We start from the raw sequence: 13,679 nt of genomic DNA, 5'->3' as shown, positions 1-13,679 counted from the left end.
TGAGCTGGCGCCCCATGTTGCTGGTAGAGTTTACTTCAAAAAAAAATTGTGGAGACTAACCAAACTCACAAATTTCTATTACGCAGGCTGGTAAGAAGGAAGAGGAAGACAGGAGATGGACATAGCAAGTACCAACACAGATCCAAATACTTTTAGTTCCAGCTTTGGAAAGAAGCAATTCTTTGGGATCTATCTTAACATCTTGCTGAAGCTCAAACGAAAATTTTCATTTGCAATTCTGGAACTAACAGAGACTAAGGTTTCTGAAGTAGACCTACAAGAGTCAACATGGAATTCAAAAACTGGTTGTGAAAACTCTACAAAGGGAATGAGAGAAGCCCACAGTTAATTTCAGAATAAGCTGCAAAGAGCATTAGTTAGATGATTAAAATGAACAGAGATAATCTAAGATAGGTTTTAGAAACTGGAAGTGCTCATCATCTCAGGACAACTGGTGCCTAAACAAGACCCTTCTGATCAACTTTTAACGAGAACCAAACTTCCATAATGGTAAGTATGGGGAAAAAAGGTTTCTTTGGAGCTTTATCTTAAAAAAATGAAACTAAAAAATTAAGTTTATTACCTTAAACTTAACAAAATTTAGGGTATAACTAAACTATAAGCTAATTCTTAGTATGAGCAAAGAATTACTGCTTTCTGAGAGGGAAGGTGCCATTTTTCCAACAAAATTGTGAACTAGCACAATATGACATCCTTCATTTCTTATGAAGTAAGCTCAAAAAGAAACATTTTCAAAAAACATCGAAGGGCTTCATCAACTTTCCCGAAAGCCTCTCTTCATGCATTACTACCCAAATTATGTTTTTCTCCTATCTTGTCATTGTCCTTATAAATTTTCTCTTAACTGTTAATTGTTCTAACTCTGCCAGATGTTCTTTCATCAATGGTTTTGTGAGTGCTTGAAGCAGACTTTCAAGAAACCTTTCATCCACTTCATGAAATCTTGAAACTTTCATGAAACTGGCTATTTCACTTTGAAATTGATTTTGACATTAATGTTGGGTCAAAAAAGAATGCCTGATAAAGACTCTGGTGGAACAGGAAGAGATGCTAATGTTGAGTTGAAGATATGATTGAGGGCTAATGGTATCAGTAATCCATTCATGAGTAAATATTTTCAGGTTATGAAGACATTTGCTTCCCAAACATGACTTCATCGTAGACCTCAGAGAATGAATACTGCACTTGGGTATGGAGGTCATTCCTGTATCTTCTCCAAGGTTCCCAAATAATATTAAGGGTTCTTACCCAATTTGTACTCATCATTAAAACCTTGACGTCTTAAACGTCTAATCAGTTCCAGTTTAGCAAGATGTGGTCCTCGGAGATGGCGGGAACTTTTAGATTCTTCTGTTATCCGATCTTCTATAAACTTCACAGCTTCTTCTGCAGAATAATGCACTTCTCCTTCTAAAGAGCTAGGTATAAAACACATGGAGAGGGCGCCTGGGTGGCTCAGTTGGTTAAGCGACTGCCTTCGGCTCAGGTCATGATCCCAGGGTCCTGGGATCAAGTCCCACATCGGGCTCCCTGCTCTGCGGGAAGCCTGCTTCTCCCTCTCCCACTCCCCCTGCTTGTGTTCCCTCTCTCACTGTGTCTCTCTCTGTCAAATAAATAAATAAAATCTTTAAAAAAAAAAAAAAAAAAAACACACATGGAGAAAGGTATTTTGTATCTCTCTTGTCCATCCTAAAACTTAAAAGTGAAGCCAAACTGACTTAAAGAAACAAATTAAAAAATAAAAAGCACTCTGATAATTATAAAATAATATGGGAGTAAAAGAACTATGAGCACATTCTGACAACATGGCAAAGGATTACTCCCGATTTTGGCATCTGATTACTGCACCATGACTAATTACCTCTACCGCTTTCTTAAAAAAAAAAAAAAAAAAAGGATAACTTTATATACATAAAATATTGCCTAATTAAAAAATCTAAGTAAATTTTACTTTACTGCTTAAAGAATGAAGACTGAGAAAAATTAGATGACTCAGTTAATATTACAAAGTAAGCATCAGCTCATCACCATCTTAAATCCTGCTTCCTTTTTAAAAAGATCCCATTTATGTTTGTGTTTTTGTCTAGAATAGCAAAGAAAGAAAAAAAAAAGGAAACCAGCAACAATCCAAGTGTCCATCAGTCCATCAATGGGGGATAGGTTAAATGAATTACCGTACATCTCTAAAGAGGAGTTCTCTTAAGTCACTAAAAAGAATGAAACGAATCTGTATGTACCATAATGGAAGATGCTCAAGATACATTTTAAGGGAGAAAATACTAAGTTGCAAACCATTATGTCTAATATGACTGCATTTTTATGTTAAATAATGAGAATAATTATGTTAGTATATCAACAGAAATAAATCTGGAAGACAAGACTCTAAACTGCCATCAAGAGTTATCTCTGGGGGCACCTGGCTGGCTCAGTTGGCAGGGCATGCGACTCGATCATGGGTTCAAGGATCATGGGTGTAGAGATTACTTAAAAAAAAAAAAAAAAGAATTATCTCTGAGTCAATTATACCTCAATAAAAGTGGAAAAAGGAAAAAATGTTATTTCTGGGATGGTAAGATAACTAGGAACTAACACTTTCACACCATACATTTCTGCACTAGTTTAAGATTTTTTACAATGAACACATATTTATTTTATAATTTTAAAAAAATGAAAAATCTTATACTTTGAAAGGGATACACTATTGAGACCAAAAAAGAATTCTATTAGGCTTCCAATGAAATCCTTTTGATACACCATGCTAAAAAGTGCCACTGTAATTCAGGAAAGGAGTCAACTTACTGTTCACCTTCAGCAGGAGGAGTCCAGGCGTCTTCAATCAGTCGAAAGACAGAATCGAAGTAAGTCAGATAGAACTGCCAGTCATCTGAGCTAAAATCAGATTGAATGGTACACAAAGGATTAAACCCAAGTTGTGACAAGTCTGCCCTAGGAACCATGATACTCAACTTATTTTCTAAGTTACATTTTAGTCTTTACTAGGAGAAGCCCACCCCTCCCTCTGAGTTTCCTCTGCTGCCTAAAAGGGCAACTCCAAAGGCATTTTCAAAGCAAAAAAAGTTTTAAAGAAAAAAAAAAGTAAAAAACTTTTAAGAAACAATTATTTCCTTCAATGAAATAACCAGGTCCAGAAAACTAATATTCTTAACAGAAAATTCCCACATTAGCACTTCCCCAAAATGGGGGGGAGGGGAGGGGGGAGGGACATGTTTCTTTTAGACCAATACTGAATTTAACAAATCAATGATTTTTAGCATTCATTCTAAAGATGTAACACTCAGCACCCTTGTGGCGTAAGTTCCATTATACCTCTTTACCAAAAGATAAAGGTTCATCAAAAACTTAAAAAATACCTAGGACACACTACTAAAAGATTTATGCCCAGGTAATACAAAAGACAACAGATTAAAAAAAAAAAAATTCAGTAGTGACACCTGAGAGCCCCACTTTAGTCTCATGGTCCAAAAAGAAGCATCTACTCACTTTTTCAATAAGAGGCGCCTGGAAAGGGCATTGCACTCTGGCCACCTGCTCAGCTTCTTATACATAGCCATGCATTTATTTTCCCGACTTTGAATCTCACTTGTCAACTTCTCTACAATTAAAAGTTATAAAAATTGGTAAGCTGGTTTCATTTCTGCTCAGAAACCAGAATAAAGTCCAAACCCAAGAAGGAAAATGTCACATTTTCTAATTCCCTCTCTTAGAAAATGGGACCACTGCCAGATACAAACTATTATCTTAATAAAGATTATTTTCCTGAGAAGAAAAAAGTAAATTTCTGATACTAAACTTTTATAATCATTTTTTTCCATAAAGATCCAGAATGTATTGAGTTGAGGATCTAAAATATGGGGTACATTTATAAAACCCCAAAAGCATCTAGGAACTAGTATATTTGGTCCATAGACAGACTTCCCATCTATACAAACAGTTCCAAAACATCGAATAAGCTGGACTTGGAATGGGATGAGCAAGGTGAGATGTTAGGAAGAATACAAAAATGAACAGAGATGAATCAAACACTTTCCCAACAGCTGGGAACAGAAAAACTATGACTACTATTTCTGAACAAATTAGATTTGCCCCAACCTTTCAGAACAGCTTAGCAGATTACGGATACCAACAATTACATTATGAATTTCCTACAGATAATCTTCATGTTAACTATCCTAAACTACAATCCAGCTGGGTAAAAACAGAATGGCTGACTTATACCCATATGCAAGGAGGCTGAAATTAAAGAATAAATAACATTAAACAATAATAATCTCGCTCTCAAATAAATAAATAAAATCTTAAAGGGGGGGGTGCCTGAGTGACTCAGTCAGTTAAGCATCCGACTTTGGCTCAGGTCATGATCTCAGGGTCCTGGGATCAGCCTGCATCAGGCTCCCTGCTCAGTAGGGAGTCTGCTTCTCCCTCTCCCTCTGGCCACCACCCTCCCCCCGCCACATGCTCACTTTCTCTCACTCTCAAATAAATCTTAAAAAAAAAGAAATAATAACAACAAAAACTCCTACATTTTATATAATTAGTTAACTATCAGAGTTAGTTTTATAACCACATATGGTCAAGTAAAGGATATACACACCTGTATGAAATAAAGTTTTTATTTTTTTATTTTATTTTTTTTAAGATTTTATTTGACAGAGAGAGAGAGCACAAGCAGGAGGAGTGGCAGGCAGAGGGAGAAGCAGGCTCCCTGCTGAGCAAGGAGCTCGATGAGGGACTTTGATCATGACCTGAGCCAAAGGCAGATGCTTAACCGACTGAGCCACCCAGGCATCCCTGAAATAAAGTTTTTTAATGACTGTTCCTAATGAGAGATCTGAGGCTATTCATCTACAGTTAGATTCCCCCAATGACTATAAAGGCACAATTAAAACCCAGGTTTGTCAAAACAACACTGGATTGCCAGGACTTTCTCCCACGGAAATCATCAAAAATGGATAAATGTTTAGGAACCTAAATCTTTGTCAGAAACATCTTCAAAGGGGAATGGTTAGATCAATCTATGAAGTTCCTACAAATAAGTTTTCAACAAAAAGGGAAGAAGTATTTTCACTATAATGGAAAAGAGCTAACATCTTTAACATTAAAGTGCTCTTGCAAATCATTAAGAAGATTATCCACATTTTTAGAAATAGGCAAAGGATAAAGAAAAGCAGCTCAAAGAAAGTATCAATGGTTTTTAAACAAATAAAAAAAATTATCCTCCCTCAAAATTAAATAAAAACTGTAAGATACGTTTTATCTATAAAAAGATTGAAATAGGGGCGCCTGGCTGGCTCAGTCAGTAGAGCATGTGACTCTTGATCTCAGGGTTTTGCATTTGAGCCCCATGTTGGGTGTAGAGCTTACTTAAAAAAAAAAAAAAAGGCTTGGTGTATCTGGGCCACTTAGTTAAGCGTACAACTTGGTTTCAGTTCAGGTCTTGATCTCAGTGTCATGTGATTAATCCCTGCACTGGTTCCACCCTCAGTGTGGAGTCTCCTTGTCTCCCTCCCTCTGCTCCTCCCCCAGCTCACACTCACTCTCTCGTGCGCTCTCTCTCTAATAAGTAAATAAATAAATAAAATCTTAAAAAAAAAAAAAAAAAGCTTGAGGGGCTCCTGGGTGGCTCAGTCGTTAAGCGTCTGCCCAGGGTCCTGGGATAGAGTCCCTCATCGGGCTCCTGGCTGAGGGGAGCCTGCTTCTCCCTCTCCTCCCTGCTCGTGCTCTCTGGCACGCGCTCTCTCTTTCTCTGACAAACAAATAAGTAAAATCTTAAAAAAAAAAAAAAAGAAAGAAAACACTGGGGGGAAGAAGGAGGAGGGGGAAGTACATCTTTAGAAGGATACACAGAACAAGTAAATGGCAAAGAACCTAGAGGACAAAGGGTCGGAGATCTGGAGTATAATCTTTCTTTCACACATCTTGAATTTTCTGAATCCATGAATTACTTTCATTTTTAAAACATTTTTTAGGGACCCCTGGGTTGGCTCAGGCAGTTAAGCATCTGCCTTCGGCTCAGGTCATGATCCCAGGGTCCTGGGATCGAGTCCCGCATCGAGCTCCTTGCTCAGCAGGGATCCTGCTTCTCCCTCTGCCTGCTGTGCCCTTGCTTGTGCTCTCTTCCTCTCTCTCTCTGACAAATAAATAAAATCTTTAAAAAATAAAATGAAATAAAATATTTTTTAAAAGTAAATGTAGAACATACAGGAAAGTCTGGAAGAACATAAGATGATCACAAGTGATTTTTTCTGTCTTTATATCTTTTTTTTTTTATTTAAGATTTTATTTATTTATTTGAGACAGAATGAGAGAGAGAGAACACATGGCGGGGGGAGGGTCAGAGGGAGAAGCAGGCTCCCCGCCGAGCAGGGAGCCCGATGCGGGACTCGATCCAGGGACTCCAGGATCATGACCTGAGCCGAAGGCAGTCACTTAACCAACCGAGCCACCCAGGCGCCCTCTATGTCTTTATATCTTTATGTTTCTGTATAAGGAAGAAATTTTCCACAATAAATATTTTTCATGTTTGGGGCACCTGGATGGCTCAGTCAGTTAAGCGTCTGTCTTCAGGTCATGATCTCAGGGTCCTGGGATCGAGTCCTGCATCAGGCTCCCTGCTCAGCAGGGTGTCTGCTTCTCCCTCTGCCTCTCCCCTGGCCCCCCCAGCTTGTTCTCGCTCTCTCACTCACTCGCTCACTCTCTCTCAAATAAATAAATAAAATCTTTAAAAATATTTTTTTCGTGTTTAAATAGAAGAAAAAAAAACTTTAAGAAAACTTTAAAAATTACCTCCTAATTTTCCTCTGATAACATCCAAGGCTTCCTGGTACTTTCCCAAACGTTCCAAGATCATATAATAAAGTTCAACCTTACAGAAAAAACAAGTAAGAAATGCAACAATCGAAACTTTTCAATAAGAATAGTCATTTGCATGTTTTTAAAAAGTTATCAAGGGGCATGTAGGTGGCTCAGTCAGTTAAGTGTCTGACTCCTGATACCGGCTCAGGTCTTGGTATCAGGGTCATGAATTCAAGCCCAAGTTGGGCCCCATGCTGGGTGTGGAGCCTACTTAAGAAAATTTTATTTTAATTTAATTTAATTTTAAAAGTATCTAATAGAAAAGAACACTATCTTCAAATGAGATGAAATCAGCAATAAGAATGTTCATTATACTTAAGCTGGGTACTTCCAAAGCTTCATATTTACACAAGAGTGAGGACCCAGCTCTCTAACTGGAATAAGAGAGCAGTTTGTAATACCATAGCATAATATTGTAGCAATATCAAACTCATGCAAATACAAAAGTACGGCTTTTGTAGGACTTCCATTACTCACTTCAGCCTCGGCTTCTATCTTGTCCTCTTTCACCATTTTTTCTACCATTCTTTCAGCGAGGGGCAGAAACATCGTTTTTGAGAGATTTTCATCCTGTGCTGATATAGACTATAGGAGAAAAAAATAAATATTTCACTCTAATTTCTCCCCTGCTTGCACTATTTATATTATTACCAGGCAGACCATTACTGTGACTCCAGCACATAATTATCAGTCCACTATGTCTAATATCAGACCTAATTTGAACTTGCCAGGAAGATACATTACAGAGTGGTTTGCTTTAGAAGAGATTTATTAAAGATGCATTATCCTATACATTTTTGACAAACTGGATTTGCACAATATGGCCTAGCTTTTAAATAGGTTATTCATACATTTTTCTAGAACTATGTTAAGAGGGGATATGCCTATACTGTTTATTATATGTAAAAGGTATCATCAGGTGTTTGAAGAGTAAAGCCTTTCAGACGTCTTTTTGAGATGTTCACATATTAGAGGGAAAACGCCAATACCTTCCATTTATACAGCCTAGTATTAACTAGTTTCAATAATTAGGATTATCTTAGATTGATAATTAAAATCAATGCTTATTAATAATTTTAACATTGCCTGAGATTCTGCTCAGAGCTCAGTAGCTGAAGGTAGCTATTATGCTTATTTCATAGATAAACTAAGAGATTCCCCAACAGTTCTCTAAGACATGTGCTGAAACCAGTATATGAATGCAGACCTGTCTGAACCCAGAGCCTCTCTGACTTAACTGCTACATTTTAACTCTTTCCTCCCCATCTTCTCTTACACACTATCTCCTTTTGGTCCTTACACTGGCTCTGGGAGATAAGCATCTCCATTCTGCAAAAGAGCAAACGGAGGTTCAAAAAACGGAATTGATAAAACAAGGCCATCCAGTTCAATAACGTGATCACTAACAAACAATACTGTTTTAAAGACAAACCTCAAGTCAAAATATCAAACGAGGCTCATACTTGATCAAATAACCCAGTAATGGATTTAAGATTCAGGGGAAATACAGTCTGTGCTACATACAAATAAACTGATATACCAACTCATAAGGAATAAATACCAAAACTCCCCAACTCAAAAAGTCAAATTGACATTATGTAAAGTCCCTGTTTGACACACGCTGCGACACATTACCCAAGGTGTTCAGAAGACAAGTTAAGGACAATAACTATATACAAAAATAAAAATAAATCTCAATCCCATTCTGAATGCCATACTCACTTGCATAATTAAGCTCATCACAGACCAAAAGTAGTAAGGGTTTTTGGGGACAATCTTATATAGAGCCATGCCAGCCTGAAAGACAGAGAGCCATAAATACTTAATTTGGAAAACATCATACAAATGGCAATTAATGATCTAGATATGTGGCAAGAAGTTTCCTAGGAGAAGAGCAACACGTCTACACGTCCCAGTTACTGTAAGTGCCTAGTGACTTGATGGATATTCTCTAGTGGACAACAATATAGGTAATCACAAAGGTGAATTTTTACATCAGGAATATTTCACCTTTTGAACCAGATTTCTTCAAATTAAAGGCCAGTATTTTTGGAAATACAGCAATCCAATATGGTTCTGATAGACTACCAACAAACATAAAATTTGGCTTATGAATGTATACCGACAAACTTACCTAAAAATACTGCACTAACTAGTTATAGTAAAACAAACAAAAAAATGCAGACAGTATATTTATTTATTTTTAAAGATTTTATTTATTTGACAGAGAGAGAAACAGCAAGAGAGGGAACACAAGCAGGGGGAGTGGGAGAGGGAGAAGCTCAATTGACAGTATTGAGGTGCTCCCTGCTGCTCAGCAGGGAGCCCAATGTGGGGCTCAATCCCAGAACCCTAGGATCATGACCTGAGCCGAAGGCAGACACTTAATGACTGAGCCACCCAGGCGCCCCCAGACAGTATATTTAAACTTAAAATCAGAAAAGTTTACTCTGGCATTATTAAAAAAATAATAATTCTTAGGTTAGGAAAATAATCAGGTTCTTTCAAGATACCATTAACTAGAACTGAACCCTTTCTTTGTGAAATGTATAATGTGAAATACTTAAAAGCAGGGACATGGCAAGAAGGAACAAAGTAGATCTATTCATGCATAACTGAGAATCTGCCCATAATTAGCCAACTAGTAATCAATGCTAAGAACTCAGCTAATTGTCACAGTTACTATTTTATGTTTTTTAATCTTTTGCTTATCTTCAGTCCACTTGAAAAATTATACGGAGCCCCTATTTAGTGGAAGGAAATGTCTATTCTGCCCATGATACAAAGATTGAGTCCTGGTCCCAAACACACTTAAAAGCTAGGGAAAGAGATAAGACAAATATTCAAATGACTAAAATAATACTTGGGAAAAAAAATAAACATCCTATACAAAAACACGATGCCTTTTTGTTTTCAAAAAAGGCATGGTCATAAGTTTGTTCATTCCTTTCTTTTTCTTTCTTTAAGGGAAAGTAGGGAAGGTAACTTAATCAATAAAGCCTTCTTCAAAGTAGCAGTCTTTCAGATGAACCTTGAAGGTTAACAGAATGTCTACAGGCAAAGATAGGGTTAAGGATACGTACACACAAAGAAAAACATTTGGGGTGAGTCAATTCTAGGTAGAAGCAAAATCTGAATCTGAACAAAATACTAAAGAAAGAAGAGACATATGTTGACAAGAACAAATAGGACGTTTGGCTATAAATAAGGATTAAGAGGACTGGTAGGGGAAAAGGGCTGAAAGGTAACTGAGATACTCTGGTTGTAAAGCACTCAAAAAGGAGTCTGTTATACAGAGTAAGGGAGTGATATGTATACATCTATACTCTTCCAGGAAGAGTATTTTAGCTGTACTGTGAAGGAAGAAAATAGAAGAGATGAGGCAATGAGGAACTAAATCAGGATGAGGTAGATCAAATAGAAAAGAGACCTCAAAGACACTGTAGAAAAAGAGTGAAAATGATTTAAAGACAAAATGGACATACAGGATAAGAAGGAGAGTCTAAGGGGTGCCTGGGGGGCTCCGTCGGTTAAGCATCTGCCTTTGGCTCAGGTCATGATCTCAAGGTCCTGGGATTGAGCCCTGAGTAAGGCTCCCTGCTCAGCGGGGAGTCTGCTTCTCCTTCTGCCTCTGCCCCTCCCCCTGCTCGCTCTCTCTCCTGCTCTCCCTCTCTCTCTCTCTCTCTCAAATAAACAAAATTAAAAAAAAAAGTAGTCTAAGATGGCTTAAGGTCCCTGCTTCTAACACCAAACTCTGGAGGAATGGAATGAAAAGTGTTAGAAAACCAATTTTACTTGATCATTTGGGGAAAGAAAACATTTTTATAATGACATACAGAAATAAAAAGGAGTAAAATATAAAATTTGTATGAATTTTTAATACAAAAGGTAAGACAAAAATTTCATGCCTGCACCCTATACTATGTTGCAGACACTGATACTCTGCTGATACAGAAAACTTTTGAAGACAGACAAGTTTAAAAAACATGGCTGTGAACTGGTGACTCAGAATACAAGAACGTCAAAAAACAAATGAACAAACAAACGAACGAAAGGAAATATCATTTACAGAAAAAGAAAAGTCCAATTACCTTTGAACCCCTAGCAAATCTTCATTCAAGATGATTTTAAATATTACCTGCCAGGAATGTCATTTGGGACAGCAGAAGTCCTTAAATTTTCTGATTCCCTGGCTTCCCTCCCTTTTACCTCCACCAGTTAATGCAAATCATTTATTTAACAAAAATTTATTGTGCAGATGCTATTCTAGGCACTGAGGATTCAAGAGTGAACAAAAACGCTCACCCTCATGAAACATGACATTTAATTTGTAAACTACCTATTACCCCAGACTGACATACCACTTTCAAAATAAACATACATATAAACTAAGAAATTGTAACGATCTTAAGCAGCAAAAAAGGTAAAATAAAAATTAGACATTTCATTCTGAAACATTTAACACCAGAACGCTCTATTCTTCCAATATACTAGAATGGAATAATGTAAAAACAAGCTATCGCAGGGTGCCTGGGTGACTCGGCTGGTTAAGCGTCTGCCTTCAGCTCAGGTCATGATCCCCGAGTGCCAGATCAAGCCCCATGTTGTCCTTGGGCTCCCTGCTCAGCGGGGAGTCTGCTTCTCCCTCTCCCTCTGCCCCTCTCCTGCTCCATTTCTCTTGCTCACTCTCTCTCTCAAATAAATAAAATCTTAAAAACAACCATACAAAAAAAAAAAAAAAACAAGCTATAGCTACAACATATTTAGGATCAATGACTTATTAAGCCACATCAAAGCAGTGGCTCCCAAGAGCAAGATGCAAAGGTATATGTATATCTCTGCCAACATGTAAAGTTCAACAGTAAAAAAAAAAAAAATAAAAATTCTGTTCAAGTGGCAGATTATTTTTTCCCTTTTTCAAAATTTACCCTGATATTGTCATTGCATTAACTTGTCCTTTTTGTTATTTTACTGCATGTATATATAATAGACATAGTTCAAAAATATGTTTTATGGGATCATAAAATTAACACATGCCTAAAAAAAAAAGGAAATTAAGAGAAAGAAAAGTATCCACAGGCCTATATCCTGGTAACATTTTGGTACATTCCCTTAGAGATATATCCTTTATGGACTGGTAGAAAAAGACAAAGACACCATTTAAGGGGAGGTGGGGTGTTGCATTTTATTCTACCATATGGATGAATCATAATTCCTTTAACTGTATCTGTATTAACGGACATTTAATATACTTCCCTTAAAACATATTCCTAGAAATAAAAATGATATTAAAGATTTACATATATACATGTTAGCATTGCCAATTTAAAAATATATACCCATTTTACATTAAAAGAAAAATTATAGGGGTGCCTGGGTGGCTCAGTCATTAAGCGTCTGCCTTCGGCTCAGGTCATGATCCCAGGGTCCTGGGATTGAGCCCTGCATCGGGCTCCCTGTTCCGCAGGAAGCCTGTTTCTCCCTCTCCCACTCCCCCTGCTTGTGTTCCCTTTCTCGCTGTCTCTCTCTCTGTTAAATAAATAAATAAAATCTTAAAAAAAAAAAAAAAGAAAAGAAAAATTATAATCTGATTATTTCTCCTGAGAATATACTCCATCAGTAAATAAAACTTCTTCAAAGAATTATATTTGGGGAAAAAATTTCTTCCAATTTAAAAACTTGCATAAGCAAATACAAAGATTAATTTTAAGGAGAAAGGATTTATATTAATATAGTACCTTCCACCCTCCCTAATTTATCTATTGTTATAGTCTGATATTTCAAGTAAAGAATAAGACAAAATAAAAACCCAAGTAAGAAAGCTTTGCTTTCAGAAGAAATTATTCCCACAAACAAAGCCATTTCTGAAAAAATGCTAGTTTGACATCATAACCCTTTATGGGCTTAACAGTTTCATTTCTCTGGGATGTTGACTTTACCCACCCACTAGTCCAAATGAGGCTCCTTCACATACATCTAAATATATGGAACACCTAAAATGTGCTAACTGGCAAATAAGCTGCCTCTACGAAAAAGACAAGTATCCAAACAGTGGGGAGTTTTCCCAGGTGTATTTAAAAATCTCCTCAGGCTACAAAGAGTTAAATTTACAAATTAGATCTAAACTTTAAGGTTAATCTTTCTATAGTCTGTTCATTTTTTGTTCTGGGATTTCTGCCCATTTTCTGAAACTATAACAACAATTTCATGCAGTGGGACAATTTGAAGCCAACTTACCAGAACCAAACAAAACATACCACCAAGCCACCAAAGAACAATCAGATTTCCCCAAATAAAACACTTAAAGAACTTGAATAATAGTTCATCTTTAAAACACACAAGAAAGTATCTGCCTGATCTCCACACACAAATACATAGATTTGGCTCTACACACACATGCAAACATATTCCTACAATTAAGTCACATTTAAAAAGACTGCGTCTAATAGCAAATCCCACAGCCCAGGAGGTTTGGAATCAAGTTACCTGTTGCATTTTCTTATATTCGCCCACTCTGGCATAAGCCATGAAGAGGTGAGAGTGATACTCCTCACTATTGGGAACTTTCTTCACAGCTGCCTCATAAAGTTTTGTAACTAACTCCGCTAGGATAAAAAGAAATAGGACATTCCTTAATTATTGAAGTATACATTAAATCTTAACAGCATTTAATTTTTTTCCCCCTTTGGAGGAAATAGATGTCTCCTATCACTAAGGAAGAAGAAAGTATTTGTTTTGCCTCATCTGATCATTACTCTTCTCTTGGTTGGGTGTTATTCGATGAA

The 13,679-nt window shown here is 36.9% G+C and overlaps 1 protein-coding gene across 3 annotated transcripts in view; it reads right to left on the bottom strand.

The window, feature by feature from the left end:
• The window catches only part of NAA25 (N-alpha-acetyltransferase 25, NatB auxiliary subunit), a 73,835-nt gene that overhangs the window by 43,396 nt on the left and 16,760 nt on the right, over positions 1-13,679 (bottom strand). For all 3 annotated transcript variants that reach the window (XM_081802190.1, XM_081802192.1, XM_081802191.1), the window contains exons 4-10: positions 13,381-13,499; positions 8,617-8,691; positions 7,372-7,479; positions 6,826-6,904; positions 3,523-3,634; positions 2,821-2,910; positions 1,270-1,439 (exon numbers count right to left, since the gene is read on the bottom strand). In XM_081802190.1, the coding sequence (XP_081658316.1) occupies positions 1,270-1,439; positions 2,821-2,910; positions 3,523-3,634; positions 6,826-6,904; positions 7,372-7,479; positions 8,617-8,691; positions 13,381-13,499 (753 nt within the window). The remainder of the gene's footprint in view (positions 1-1,269; positions 1,440-2,820; positions 2,911-3,522; positions 3,635-6,825; positions 6,905-7,371; positions 7,480-8,616; positions 8,692-13,380; positions 13,500-13,679) is intronic.

The sequence above is a fragment of the Leptonychotes weddellii genome, chromosome 13 (assembly GCF_054177405.1).
Source record: "Leptonychotes weddellii isolate Sample4059 chromosome 13, ASM5417740v2, whole genome shotgun sequence".
In the NCBI taxonomy this organism is placed as follows: Eukaryota; Metazoa; Chordata; class Mammalia; order Carnivora; family Phocidae; genus Leptonychotes; species Leptonychotes weddellii.
This window is presented reverse-complemented; position numbering and strand designations above follow the sequence as displayed.